This window comes from Pogonomyrmex barbatus, unplaced genomic scaffold (genome assembly GCF_055798465.1).
Source record: "Pogonomyrmex barbatus isolate J1 unplaced genomic scaffold, ASM5579846v1 scaffold1, whole genome shotgun sequence".
NCBI classification, from domain to species: domain Eukaryota; kingdom Metazoa; phylum Arthropoda; class Insecta; order Hymenoptera; family Formicidae; genus Pogonomyrmex; species Pogonomyrmex barbatus.
Window position 1 is genome coordinate 21,747,756 of NW_028297098.1, and position 15,258 is coordinate 21,763,013.

General features: G+C 35.5%; 2 protein-coding genes across 2 annotated transcripts; one reads left to right on the forward strand and one right to left on the reverse strand.

Annotated features, from left to right (window-relative positions):
• Positions 1–3,175: 3,175 nt before the first annotated feature.
• Positions 3,176–11,965, forward strand: LOC105423142 (uncharacterized). Its single transcript, XM_011632795.3, has 4 exons — positions 3,176–3,530; positions 7,059–7,381; positions 8,278–8,453; positions 10,655–11,965. Exons 2-4 carry the CDS (start codon positions 7,255–7,257, stop codon positions 11,099–11,101), a joined length of 750 nt encoding a protein of 249 aa, XP_011631097.2. The 5' UTR covers positions 3,176–3,530; positions 7,059–7,254; the 3' UTR covers positions 11,102–11,965.
• On the reverse strand, positions 11,823–15,239 carry MKP-4 (dual specificity protein phosphatase MPK-4). Its single transcript, XM_011632794.3, has 3 exons — positions 15,115–15,239; positions 14,873–15,049; positions 11,823–13,718 (listed from the first exon to the last, which is right to left on the reverse strand). Exon 3 carries the CDS (start codon positions 13,706–13,708, stop codon positions 12,668–12,670), a length of 1,041 nt encoding a protein of 346 aa, XP_011631096.2. The 5' UTR covers positions 13,709–13,718; positions 14,873–15,049; positions 15,115–15,239; the 3' UTR covers positions 11,823–12,667.
• Between the last annotated feature and the right edge of the window lie 19 nt (positions 15,240–15,258).

Here is a 15,258-nt window from a genome sequence, read left to right on the forward strand (position 1 = left end):
TGTTTCCAGAAAATCATCCTCTACATAAAATGCTATCTATAATAAGATCATTTGTGCTTCCTGTGAAAAATAGATGATCGCAACTTGGAATAATACTGCTCTCTTAGTGCAAAATTATGAGTCCAACGAGTCTCATAACGGAAGCGAATGGCGTGATTGTTCTGAGCGATGATGGCGTTAAGCGTTCATTAATTGCCGTAAAATCGGTCCGTATAATGTTGCGTGGCTGCTCGCGGTTTATCACCAAAATAATTTGACTTTAAACGGCTCCCAAGAGTGGTCGGCAGACATTTTATTGGGCCGGACAGCGAGAGTGACTAGCCTCGTAAAAGCCTCGTATAAATAAAATCGTAAGACGATATAATTGTTGCGTGCGTATCTACACTGCCATCGATGTTGTTTCTATTCATCGGAATGACTCTGAATCTAAAATCATGTGCCTTACGAAGAAAATAGATTTAAAATTAAATATATAATTATGATTTTTTTTTAAATAACTGGTCATATCTTTTTTACAATGTATTAAAAGTTTATATAATAAAAAGTGTCAATTACGTTATATGATTTATGTGTACGTTAAATTATTATTAAAATAATCTCTTTAAAATTTGCATTTGTAAGATGTAACATTTAGTTACTTGCTTATTTTATTGAAATATTGAGTAAAAAGTTCTCAAGAAAGTTTTTAATTTAATTCCTTAATGTTAAACATAATTTTATAATATTGCTCCGTGACGTCACGCATTAATGTTCGACATTGAAATTATCGTCGCTCTTTTTCTTTCGTCCATTAATGTCGAGGGGAAGAGCGCATAACTTTGCGACATCTTCTATAGTGCGGTCAGCTGTCGACACTTAGTCGTCCAGCTTTTAATGCACTTTCGTGCCATAAAATTACCATATTTTTTCTTCTTCCTATTTCTTCTGCATCCCGCTGCAATGGAAACGTCACGAGCGACGGCAAAACGAGCACTTTGCTGCGCGCGATTTGCTTACGCCGACGGAATCGCATTCTAATTTTACAAGCAAAGGCGTCAATCTCACGTAACTTAAATCTGCGTTTGATTGTTTTCTTCCGGTCCTCACATCACTAAATGCATCTTATCTCGATTGATAATAAAATATATGTAATTACACACTGGGTAAGATATAATCGATTACTGAGAAAAAGAAGACACATAAAAGTTTTAAGATATAAATTAAAATATATATTAAAATGTATAATATATATATATATATATATATATATATATATTGATAAAATATATATAAATATTCATAGACACGTATAGCTTTAATATAGTTTCTTATTTAAAAGTGCTTCACCCCTGGGAAAAAAGATTTCTAAACATTACACTAGAAAGTCCTAAAAATATTTTTATTGTGCCATAAAGCTTCTTCCGCTGGCGCAATCTCACCTTAACTTGCAGCGTTACATTTTAGAAAAATCGTTTTCAGTCAGTCAGAGATGTCGTATTAATCATTTAAAAAAAAGATGAAATTTCTCAGGACTCATACTATTTGATATTCGATATTGATCTTACATTGGGAATCGAATTTAAAAAAAGTGAAGAAAAGTGAGAAAGAAAGAAAGAGAAAGTTAATAGAGCGAACAATATCTAGGGTAGAACGATGAATTATGAGGGATCAGAAACAACCTTTACCCAGTTTACAATCTAAGGCTCCATATTTTTCCCCGAAGGGGCACACATTTTTTTTTCTCGCAGCTCTAATATTTATATAAGTCGCTACGGTCTCAATATAATCGCGCTTTGCGATCCCAACTTATCATAAAAGAATCATGAGCTACTTCTTTACTAACACGCTAAACAAACAAAGTCGTAAAACTAACTTTTTTGTACTGTGTTTTTATTACAAAAAAAAACTGGAATTTTTGAAAAAATTAACTCTACACTCGTTTCTAGTATGACATTAATCAACGTTTCAGTTCATTACTTTTTTTAAGAGCGTATAAAAACATATTTATTAATATTATGATAAAATTCTAAACAATCAGAAAATATCAAAATTATAAATTAAAACTTAATTAACAAACAGATTCTTAATTATTTATAGGAATTTCTCAATTTTTCTACTTCGTTTTAAGAAACATTTAAAAATACAAAGCAGTATTATTACTATTGCAATTTTCTTTTTAGAAAATAATATTTTCAAAAAAATTACATTACAGAAAACTATAAATTACTTTAATTGGAATGTCTTTTGTCGAAACGTTAATTTGGAGACAGAAGCTATCAGTTAACAAGAAAAATGGATAATAAGATCCTCCAGCGCTTATTCTTTCCGGATCTGAATTGCTTGACCCTGCATATCATGAACATGAAGGATACACGACACCCCTGTGTAACGAGATACTAGCCGCCGGTACGAGAAGGATGAGAAGGAAGAAGATGATGAAGAAGACCTGTGTTCTGGTTTATAAAAATTGCTGCTGGAACATATCCTTGAAAGTCGAAACCACGAGAATGCCGGCGCCCATATGTCATCACTAACATGTAATTTTTCATTAACACGTTAACAAGAACACGATGGATGATTTATTTCACTCTTTTATTACTTTGTTCTGCCAAATTTCCGTTAAGCAGTATATATAAATACTTATTAAGACTTATTAAGACTTATCTCTATCAAGGCTCCCTCGAAATAAGATAGACCTTAGATCTTAAGTTCTTATAATTACTATATTTAAGAAAGTTTGGTCAAAATTTACGTTTTTTATATAAATAATTATTAATTTATACGTTATTGTTATTGGACTAAATTATTGATACTCAAGATACAAAAATTGTTATTGGATGTTATATTTTTCTGTGAAAAAAATTGTTTACCTAATCATCGTACAAATTTACCGAGGATATATCGCATTAAAATGACACCGACAAAAATAAAACGATTGCCTCATCGCGCTCTTTACGTAGCGGCGCATCTTAATAAAAGCGCGTGCACATACGTCCTTCTGTCTCTGAGGTTCCCGGTTCGCGTAGCCATTTAGAAACCAATGAGCTTCTAATGAAGGTGGAGCTTGCGACGGAAATCTCCACCTACTCTTAAAACGCTCTATTTCTCTCCGCTCGTCGTCGACGAGCGATACAGCACCGAACCGAGAGAAGATCGCGGAGAACGAGAGAGGAAGAAAGAGACGGAGGTGGAGAGCCGATGAGGACCTTTAAGTACGTCTTAACTCGGCCAAGTCAGTTGGCATCTCGCTGCCCGAGAGCAAAATGACGCCTTCGTTTTCGAGCGTGATCTCGCGATCGGACAACCTCGATCTACTACGCGTTGTAACGTCGCTGTAACTGTCCGACGTGAAAATTATGGACTCCAAAGTTACATCGTTGCATCTGCGCTCAACGCAGGAACATTGAGATCTGTGACGGACGTGTATCGATCCGTTAAGTTTAGAAGTGAATAGAGAAACTTTTGCCAAGTTTGCTTTATAAGATAAAAGTTGGGCCAGCGGAAGTTGGTGAGAAAGCGTGAGCGAAAGTGGGGTAGGAGGAGGATACTAGGTATGTCAGGCAACTTTATGGTTTAAGTTAGGAGGCATAAGATACTAACAAAGCCCCGCAGAAGTTCCGAGAGTAAAATTACCTTGATTGGAAAGCGTCAATCTGAAACTTTAACTGTATCATAAAATTATAAAATTGATAACTTTGTGTTCTCCTGTAATAGTGGGAGAATAACTTAATTTTTAAACATAGATTTTTCTGGGTATTTTCGTAAATATACGGAATTAATTATTAAGAATTAACAATATAGAATGTGACATTATCATTACTCCGAAACCGTAGTCATTTTCTTAGGTTCTCTTTGTTTTCACAAATTTCGTAAATTATATGTGATTTTTATCAATACCTTCTTGACATAAGAATTAGCGAACGATAAAAGATAAGAAATATTTAAAATATTTCTGTGATCGATAATCAAAACTAAGGTCAAATCGTAATCGTCATCGCGAGATAAAATGCCAATTGGCGGGTGCCGCAGTTTAAGGGTTAATAAGTTTAATCGACACTCGATAAGAATCGCCTCAGCTAGGCCATTGGTGACCTAGCATAAGATTCAAGTATATAAAAAATGTACTTTTAAATTAATTATTGCTAATTACTTGATAATTATATAATTATAATTATATAATTATAAATCTTATAATTTATTCTAAAATAAATTAAATATAAATATATTAAAATTATTTATATGCATTTATAAATATTATATTTAATTGTTTATATGTATTTTTACTTATATATTTTTTTTCTAGGTAAGCTGCATAATTATTTAATCAATAATATAAGGGCCAAGAAAATAGAATGATAAAAGACAATTGTAAACTTCTATCAACACGAATAAGATTTAATAAAGATCAAATATCTATGCTTTAATAATAACCGGAAATTTTACCAGTCAGAAAAATCATCGCTTTGAATATTTAATATGCAGTGAAAAAAATTTAGGATTCCGAATGCGAACTCGATAATGATTTGACATGAATTGTAATTGAATTGAGACATACACAAGTTTTGACCACAGGTTTTAATATTTGTGTTTGTTGAATGTATTCAACATTAGCATATTTTTTGACGGTGAGAAACTCGTGATAAACTAATTCCATTTGAAAGTACAACGAAATGCATGACGAATCGGAAATTAGTCAGACGTCTATTAACAAGTAGAATTACCATGATAAATGTATCAAAGCATGCATAACAAAGATAATTCATAAGATGATGGTGAGATAATTCGATTGCGGAAATCTAGCAGTTGAGATTTTAGCAGAGATAAGTTTAGCATTATCAATAATTAATTAAAAAAATTAATTTATAAACTAAAATTTAATTATAGAAATAAATACAAAATATATAAAAGAAAGGCTATATGTATAAGCAGATTTTATTTTTTCTGTTCTACATATTTTTTTGTTATGTTTATCAGATATGTTTCTCTTTCTAAAATCTGTTTATATAAGTTTTTTTGAATATACAATAAATACTTTTATTTTATTACTTCTAGTAATAATTATATTGAAAATATATTCTAAAAATGTATTTATATGTATTTGTCCATTAACAATTTTTTTCAAGGTCTATATGCATATGTTCTTACGTTATTATGTTAAATTTATGAAAAGTGCTTAAACTGCCAGAATCATATTTTACAGTGAAAACAATATTAAATTACTTGTACTTTGTCAACAGAATTTGCATTTATATTTATGAGCCGGTCAAATTTTGCAAGACAGATAAACTAAGAGAGAATTATTTATATACGGTTAAAGTATGAACGAGTTTCGAATAGTCTGCGAACACTTTGCAACCGCTGGCACGTGGCCCTAATTGCACCGTTACGCTCGAGCTCGAAAATGCTTTAATTAACATTTCCCGAGACAAATTACGCATAAACGTGCCGGTACCATTCGTATTCCGCACCGCCGTAAATAATCGTCCTTTAACGATCGCGCACGTTAAATCGATATGAAATCGTTTATTGGAATCTTTCACTAAAGAATTTAACTATATAATATAGCTCAATTTTTTTTTAATTTGAGGGAAAGAAACTATTAGTCATAATTAAACAAGATAGAAATTTAGATTGATTTTCTTAAGTTCCTAAAAAAGAACTTCAAGTTTAGCGAATTGAATCACTTTGCACTGACTCATTATCAATCCTGTTGCTAAGTTTCTGCTTCGTACAAAATATGAATAGACCTAGATTCTCTAATACGTCGCATCTCTATTTAGCACTGCACTTAGTGCTAAATGCGGATACCCAATTCCAAATTCTAATCGTCCGATACAAAGATTGCGATCAGGGTCAACATGAGATAAATAGCATTACCAAATTTAACATTAAACGTATTGCGAGAATATGTAGGTTAATTTAATGTTAAACGTATTGCGAGAATATGTATGACAATGAAACCGTTTCACGAATAATATTATAATAAAATTATCATAATTGCTAATTATTATAATTTTATATGCGACATCTCACATGAAAAAAAATAATAAATGTTAAATATGATTCGTCAAAAATAAAGGACAAAAGTAAGAAAAGAAGAAAGACTATAATGTGCAACTAATTTTTACATTAATTGAATTTTACATTAATTTAATTGAGTAATTATATTAATAAAAATTTGACATAAATTATAATTACACACACACACACACACACACACACACACACACACACACACACACACACACACACACACACACACACACACACACACATTGTTATTTGTATATTATAATATAAAATATATATATAAAATATAAATATATAATTTACATATGAATTATATACTTGAGAAAGAAAATTTCGTGACATGAATCTTCTTTTTTCGAAAGATGTATTTATGAATAATACATTTATTGTAAAAAATCGATCAACATGAGATGTTTTTTTCTCACTTTGTCTTGTCAGAAAATATAGTCACGAATAATTAATTAAACAGATAAAAATTGGAGTTACCGTGTGAAGAAATATTACTGTTCTTTGGATACACGTAGGCTTAATAATACTTCACTCAATCTGTGTTTGTAAGCTCGACCTCTTGAATTTTATTATTATATATCCGTTGAAAATTCATATGACGTTGTACTTAAATTCCATCATAGATCGCATCTTTCACGATATTTACACCGTAAACCTTTACCGTAACGTTTTTCTTGAATGTGATCTAAAATAGGACAATACAAACGTGTGCATCTTGACACACATTTCGTATTCATTTCGCATGTCTTATACACGTCTCTATACACATTCGCGAATTGGCTCGTTCAAATTACCTTCTCGTATTTTGAATTTCTACTACAATTCCGAGCCTCGCTAATATTAAGTTTCTGGCTGATATTTTGAGATCTCGGCTGAATAATCATGTCGCGTGAAATTAAACTGCGAGTCTGGTCATGGCTTGTACTACTTTGCGTTTCAATACAATTCATTACGAATAACATGACATAAATAATAGACAATACAAAATACATCTTTTTATGTTGCTGATTGAGATTTTACAAACTCGTTTTTCTTCGCAGTCGAGATTCTATCTCGCGAAGTCAAGACAAACACACGATGCTCACGTCAACGCGGCTGATATAAACAAGGGGAAGGTGGAGGATTTGTTAAAAAAAATTGAAGACCCTACGGGAAAGATCGAGAACTTGGTGGCAATGATATTGATCCTCATGCCCATGTGAGGGGTAAGTGCGCAGGAAGAGTGCGAGAGGAAAAATGTTGGGGGCGACGGACGCGGGGCAAGGCGCGAACAACGGCGTGATAGTGCCGCAGCTCGCGAATTCGCACGCTCCGCAGGATTTCACGGTCTCACGCCTGCTGTCCACGCCGACGCACTCCTTAGGTAAGGAATAAATATGATAAAAGTAAAATTTTATGTTATTGCGTATAAAATACGATAACACTCCGTTTCATTCTCATTTAATTACCATTAATTATAATTTCATGAAATTACAATTTGTATGATGTTACAAACAACACATGTACACATTTGTTTGAGATGAAATTTCAAGTGGAATGTGGAAAATTCATTGCTAGCATGAGAACGTAATTCGCGAATCGTGAATGATTCCGTCACGTCCCTTCGAGTTTAATCTGCGATTCACCATGCACTCGATTTCATCGAAATCGCGCATTTCCAGTCATGCTGCTCGCATTATACCGCTTTGATGAATGCCCAAGTATAGTGGAGTCATTCAAAGAATGGCCGCGGCTGTTAGTCGACCCGCGCGTTTCTTCTTTTTCTTTTTCCTCTTTTTTTTTTTTTTTTTTTCGGTACAGGCCGTTGGTATCGCGAGCGGCATCTTCGAGACCGCGCGTTTCGGTGTGTGCGGTAGAGACCATCGAGAAAAATAATTTCGCATTCTTCTCGCTAAGCAACTTTCTTGCGCGCGCGAAAAACTCATATGACTCTAAATGAGATTGACGGTTCCGAGAAGAGATATTTTTATTATGCCAAAAATAACAATTTGATCTCGATATTTTTCGTCGAACGTAGTTGTAGCGAAAAATTAAAAACCTAAAGTAATCTCGAAAAGTAAACGAAATATACGATCATTCGATAGCGCATTTTCAATAACATAAATTACATAACATGTCCAAAAGGGTACAAATACTTAGGGACAATAGAAAAATGTGCAACCTTTTTTTTTTTGAAAAATAATTTAAAAAGTTTCCAATTATTTCAAGCGCTAAATTGCCAGGAAGATATCACTAGTAATTATTGATTATATTTCGCAGATTGTAACGAGACTTCCTCCGCTGCTGGGAACAGGAGACCCAGGAGAAGCAGAACAACCTTCTCGGCGCAACAGTTGACCGCGTTGGAAAGGGTCTTCGAAAAGACGCACTATCCGGACGCTTTCGTCCGTGAGGAACTGGCGACCAGGGTATCCTTGTCGGAAGCCAGAGTGCAGGTAATGCAATGGAATCTGTTTATATAGAAACACATTAAGATTGGTAAAATTAATTCTTTTTTTTTTCTTTTTGCTAAATTTGTTCTTGTAACTTTAGCATAAATTTTCAACATCAGATTTATATTATAAACTTATTCAGGTATTTAGGGTTCATGTATTTATATGTAGGGTAATAATTATCTCTTCGTTTCTGTTTTTTTTGATATTTAATTATATTTAAAATTTAATAAGAAAACTCGGACTTTTGTGTATTCCAATCTACTTCTTACTTCAACACTTTCAGTTTACAATGTAATAATATATCACAACAAAAACTCGGATTGTTTGAGGACTTTTTTAGATTTCTATTTGTGATGTAAATTATTTAAAAATCTTGTTTGATTGGTATGAAACAATCAGGGAATAATTTCTTCAAATTATTTTAGCAAATAATGTTTAATGTATTGTTTTCTTGACGTACAATTTTAATTATACAAGAAATACATGTATCATAATCTTCTCCATTCATTGACTAGATCTAATAGAGATCTAAAAATAGACTAGAAAAGAAGAAAGATTAGCGATATCGTTAATTGCCTCGAGTAAAGTATAAATTAACTAAAATCCTAAAAAAAAATATATAATTAAATAAACAGAAATAAAGGGGCTAAATTGGGATAGACCAAGAGCGCATTTCCGATGGATCTCGTTCTACTCTGCACGAGGACGTGGATGGAACGTGGCGGAACGATAAACCGCCGCCTTGAGACGCACACTAACCGTCTAGTCAACCAACCGAGCGATCCACAGAGCGAGCGGACCGCTCTTTGAAGCTGTCTTCCACTCGGTAACCGAGAAGACTAGCTGTCCGAGAAAGTATCACGACGCGCACATGTGTTAGGTCTCTTGTACCGAGCGTAACGCGTCGTCAGTAACACGAAAGAAAGAAAGAAAGAAAGATGATGGAGGAGGAGGAGGAGGCGGCGGAAGGTGGAGGTCGCGGACAGCTAGGCAGAAAATCGGAGGAGACAGGTTGTCAGGGCAGAGAGAGAGAGCTATGATTAGCCGGACGGCGACGCGCGCTCCAGCATCTGCGCGCTTCGGCGTCGTGCGTCGAGCACGTGTTTGCGTCGCTGTCGCCGTCGCCGTCGCCGTCACCGTCGCCGTCGCCGTCAGCGGTCCATGCCGTGTACGCGCGTCTGTCTGCGTCGTCGGTACGCCTGCCAGAAGCCGTCACGCTGTCCCGTCTTCGGCCGGCGCGCCGCGTCCTTCCGTCCCCTGCCCCCGTCGCCGTATCTCCTCTCTGCGAAGACGCGAGATTTTTGGAGTAACGTGAGACGAGAAGCGTCAATAAAATCAACGCGAGAGGATATAAGTCAAGTATTTCGCCGAAGATTTTTCGTTAGAGGCGACGAGGCGACTCCGAGATGGAGAACGCGTTCGTCAAATCGAATTTATTTGATCTTCTTCGAGCGATGTCGGACGAGGAGCAGTTGTAATAGTTGGACACGTCGTGTCCGTTAGATTTTCGTCGAAGATGTTCCTAAAAGGCGGCGTGGTCCTTTGAGTCGGATTTATTTGAGTTATATTCTAGATTTCAATTCGCGGAATTCATCCCAGAGATAGGCGTGCTCTTTTGAGAGCGCGGAAGAAATTCAATGGCGCGCTCATCAGCGAAGCTAAATTAATAAATATACATATACGTTACGACTAGAATTAAGAAGATCTGCAAATAAGTAAACTAAGAAGTCCCAAAGAAATGCTGAGACACATGTACACGACTTTGAATAGCGTTGAGTATCCTTTGAGTCGTTTGAATCTATTTGTTGCGAATTTATTTAGCTGCAGTAACGCGCGTTTTTTCAGCGATAATTATATAATGCATGCAAAACTTTTGCGCTCAATTTTTTTGTAATTTATTTAAAAAGTTATTTTTTACTGCCACGCGGATATTAATTTTTAATAAAAATAAAATTGCATTGTTGAGAATTTTAACTGTGACTTTAATATCAAATTTTTATGTTCATCTACGCCAAGAATATTCAAGGTTTACATTTAGAAATAGCAGCTACCCTATTTTCTTCTTTTATTATCTATTATCTTATTCGCATATAGAAAGTTTCTTTTATCACTTCTCATTTCAATCCTAGAAGATTCCATTCTTAGGAATCGATAACAAGAGAATCGTCAGCAAAGGTATCCTGTTTTTCTTTCCTGCATAGGTGTGGTTCCAGAACAGACGGGCAAAGTTCAGGCGGAACGAACGGAGCTCGGCGATGAACCGGGGTGTCTCCACAGGCAGGGAAATGGAAGCCGCGCTACCGCTACGTCCCATCAGAGTGTCACATCCCCCGCAGCATCCGGCGGAAAGCAACGCGGAATCGTCGCAGGGCGCAGCTGCTACCACCCAGGTGACGGCGCAATATTCTTACGGTGATTATTGGCGAACGACGCCGCAGCATTACGCAGTGCAAACCGCGACTGCCGGTTGTCACGGTTTCGCCGCGAACGGCGGCCTGACGAACGTGGGTCTGCCGTCATATCACCATCATCAAGCTGACATCCATCACGGCACCCTCGACGGAACCGCCGTGAACGGCCTGAGCGCCCTGAGACTGCGAGCGCATCCCTACGGCTCGACGTATCCAGCGATGCACGCGAGTATGTGACAATGTCCCTAAAAATCAGATTTTCCAAATGCGACGAATATAATACTCTAGATTTTAGATCTGTGAAAATCTAATTTAGATCAAAGGGATTCAGACTTCTAAGAAACGAGATCGGACTTACTCTTAAATCAGAGAGAGATATTTTCCATCCAAAGGAGAAAAGAAACGCAAAGAGTTCTCTTCTTTAGAATTGTAAGGCTTGACATTATGCGCGTGGCAAAATTGTTTTTTTTGTCTCTGAGTTCTCCACTATCATCTTCTATCTCTCGTCAACTGATTCTCCATTTATAAATTTGTACTTCGAAGACTGGAATTTTTTTATTACGATTTATTAATATTTTCTCGCGAAGAATAGATCATTCAAATTGTTCCAATATTATTTTGGAAATGTGATGTGACGTAAACATGTAAAAAAATTAATCAACGGAATTTTTATGAGTGACTATAAACTTCGCTTAAATATTCGAAACCAAAGATAAGCTTGACTGTTGAGATTAAATTTGAGATCGCAGCCGATCTGGTAAAGCATTGGGCATCTCTGGGACTATGTGCAAAAGGATAATTCGGATATTCTACGGATTATCATTGTAAATGTCATTGATCGTGTGCCTTATAACCAATGATTAACTGATTAGATTAGATTTAAGTTCTGAACGTACAGGGTAACAAATAAATAAGTCATAGCGCTTCTTTTTCCCGTCGATAAGAATAATACATTAAGTTATATGAGGAAGTATATTAGAACATCGCAATATTTTAAGTACAGAATATACAGAGAAAATGGCATTCTATTTGTAGTTACACAGATATATGTAAACGATATAGGTAAAGACAACGTCGTGCAATAAAAACATTGAGACCGGAGAGCGGTATGTTTTTTCATTGATTATATACACAATAAGAAAAGTACAACAGATATATGTAACAAATACATGTATATATGTACACATATCGAAATATATATTGGCACAGGATTAGAATATAGTCAACCGGTGTACATATTGATCCGTATTTTATCTCACTCTTGAAATGCGTCATCTTCAACCCCCAGCAAGTATTATGTAGATTTTTTTTAGATTTCGTAGTATAAAAATGTTGGTGTAAAGGTAACGTATACATAATGTAAACCTTTACATTTATAAAATGATATGATTAAATTTACGCTTTTGATGAATGTTTAATTTGGACGATATTTTACGTGGAATGAAATTTAAAAGCTCGAGAAGATTTATATTACCTGCTGAGGATTAAATATTATCAATGTCTACATCAACCATCTTGGACCATAATAACATCATAATTTAACAAGACAAACATTCAAAAACATCGGAAGGGCATCCTACAAGGCATCCAAATGTTATAACGTCTAAAAAGTATTTGACGCTTTTCAAATATCTTCACAACATTCTTTAATGATTTGTATTGCCTTGGAATATTAAGAACTTCTCATTTTCTCTTTTTTATAAAGAGAAAATTTCATCAAATATAAAATTTAAGATTCTTATCCTAAATTTCCAAGGTCGATTGGACTTTAGTTTCCAGTATACTTCTTATTTCATCTCAGTACTATACCGTTACTTGAACGTTTTGCACAACGTTGCTCCAGTCGAGCTTGGACGGTACCAGATAAAAAGCTGGTGCAATCTTACTGCCGCAGGGACATTGGCTGCCAGCGATCCAGCTGTATGAACCGAGTTTCGTATTACATTTAGGGCAATTCAACTTTCCCTCGACGTTGTGCGTAATATCGGGCATCCAGGCTAATGGTTCTACAAAGTAGATCTTGTCGCAGAGTTCGACTCGCGTCGGCTCCTCTCTCCTCGGGATCAATTTATCACAGTTCTCGCCGTCCTTCGGTGCGCTTTTAACGCTGATATGCCGCCAGATCTGCTTCTCGCGCGGTGCGTGAGGTAAAATGTTGCTGGCGCTTGCTACGATGCGACGACATTTTTTACAACGATAAACCGACGGCTCGGGACGCACAGTGGTCAACGCGGGATCTGGCTTCACCAAGTCGACGCAGCTTTGGGGAAGAATACGAGCCTTTCGTACCTTGTCGGCGGCGATCTGCAACCGATACATCTTAAATTGTACATTCGTACTGTCAACACCATAACCCATGTCCTCATAGAGCTGTAATTGCGCCATAAATCCGGGATTCGGCGAAACGAAACGGCGCTTCGATTTTACCGCCTGAAGCGCATCCGAGAAACTCAGCTCGTGCTTCTTCATAGTGTATGCGATCACCATGGTAGCGGATCGTGACACACCGAAGTAACAATGCACCAACACCTTGCCATCAGAGTCGAGGGCACGGTCGATGAACTCGTAGGAGTCTTCAAAGTGCGTTAGCAGATCTTCTCGCGGTATATCCGTCACTTGAATATACTTTATGATTAAATTCGGAAGACGTTCCTGGATCTTTCTTGGCAACGGACAGGAATCTATTGTTAGTATATGAGTTATTCCAGCTTCCTTCAGCCAGTCAACATCTGTAGCGGCCGTAAGATTACCCAGGAACAAACCTGGCTCGATCTCATCAAAACTGCATGGGCCAGCATCAAAATCTTCTCTTGTTAACTTATTCGCGTTAACTTCCTGCGCCATGCTCAGCACTCTGTAATCATGAGCAAAGCTATGGAATCTAGTTTTACAATTAATATTGCATATCTGTTATATTATTTATCTCCATTGTTAAACATTTAAAATAAATGGCAAATTAAGTTCTAATACATTCTATATTTCTACATTAATAAATATCTATGAAACTCAACAATAATTAAGAAAGAAAAAAAAGAATAAATTATTAACTTAAAAAGTGGAAGTAAATTTTTATTACATGTTTAGCTGTAATTGTCTTTATTCTTATTCTATATTTACTTTTTTATTTTTATTCTATATTTATTATTATAATCTTATAAAGACAAATAATATTACATACAGCATTAACTAAAATATTAACAAAATATAAAATAAAATGTTCCATGTAAACATGTTAGCAATATGCTAACAGTTTTTGCAAGCAGATTCGAATAAAACATTGCAATAAATATTCAGAGATATTAACTGAGTCTGTATTAAACTCATATTCCAGAAATTAAGCAGAATCTATCATTTTAAATTTATGCAAGAGACATAATCCATTTCTTTAATCTTTAATCTTTATAATCTAGCTAATAAATTGTGTCATTCTTAATAAACAAAAAGTAACAATGATATTACATTAATGTTATAATTTCCTATTCAGCAATATCATTGTTATATACATGTGTCATATTACATTCATATTGTTGAGTGGAAAATTAATAATATTGATGTAATGTTACTATTACATAATGTTACTAATTTGTGTCTTTGCTAGCATTTTCCATAATTTATAAAATCTGAACAATTCGACGACCCAGACAGATGGATTGCTTTTGATTTTCAAAAACAAATCTCCAAATTTCTGGCAGATTTAGGAAATCAATTCTCTTTCGATAAGGACATGGGAGAATTCTTGGAATCTTCTTGATACAAACTTTAAGACTTAAACTATTACATTATAAAATTTCATCGTGATACAAAACTATGACAAAGTATGAGGATAAGGACAGGTACAAATTTATTGTCATGATGAAAGATGCACAGAACCAACAGAGTAAAATATAAAACAAATTTGTCTGGGCAAAGAAAGAGTAATCCTTGCCGAAACAAAAATATGACAACGACCATCGAATCTATTTTGGAGACATGCTTTACAGAAAAGACATTGTTTGACTTGTAACTCACTTGGTGATCGCGTTTCAATTCGAACGTCTCAAACACCAAGAAAACAACAAAATGCGACAATCCATCTGCTGCAATTCGACGAGAGTCGAAGACAAAGGTCTCGCTCGCATCATCTCTGGGAGTCTTCAGATCCCCACGACGAGCCGGTGACGCCCGGCCATAGAATACTGCTATCGTCTATCAACATTATTGTCATCAAAAATGTATAAATAACAATTTCCAGAATCAACTGTGCACCTTACATCGCGTCTGATCGCGCCCCGTCACATCGTTCAGGGCGTTCAAAAATAGACTTGGCCACTGATCGGCGGAAAAGGTTGGCAGCATTGAAAATTGTGGTGGTGCCGCATTTCCCTCTCCATACGCGATGTCACGTGTCAAATAGA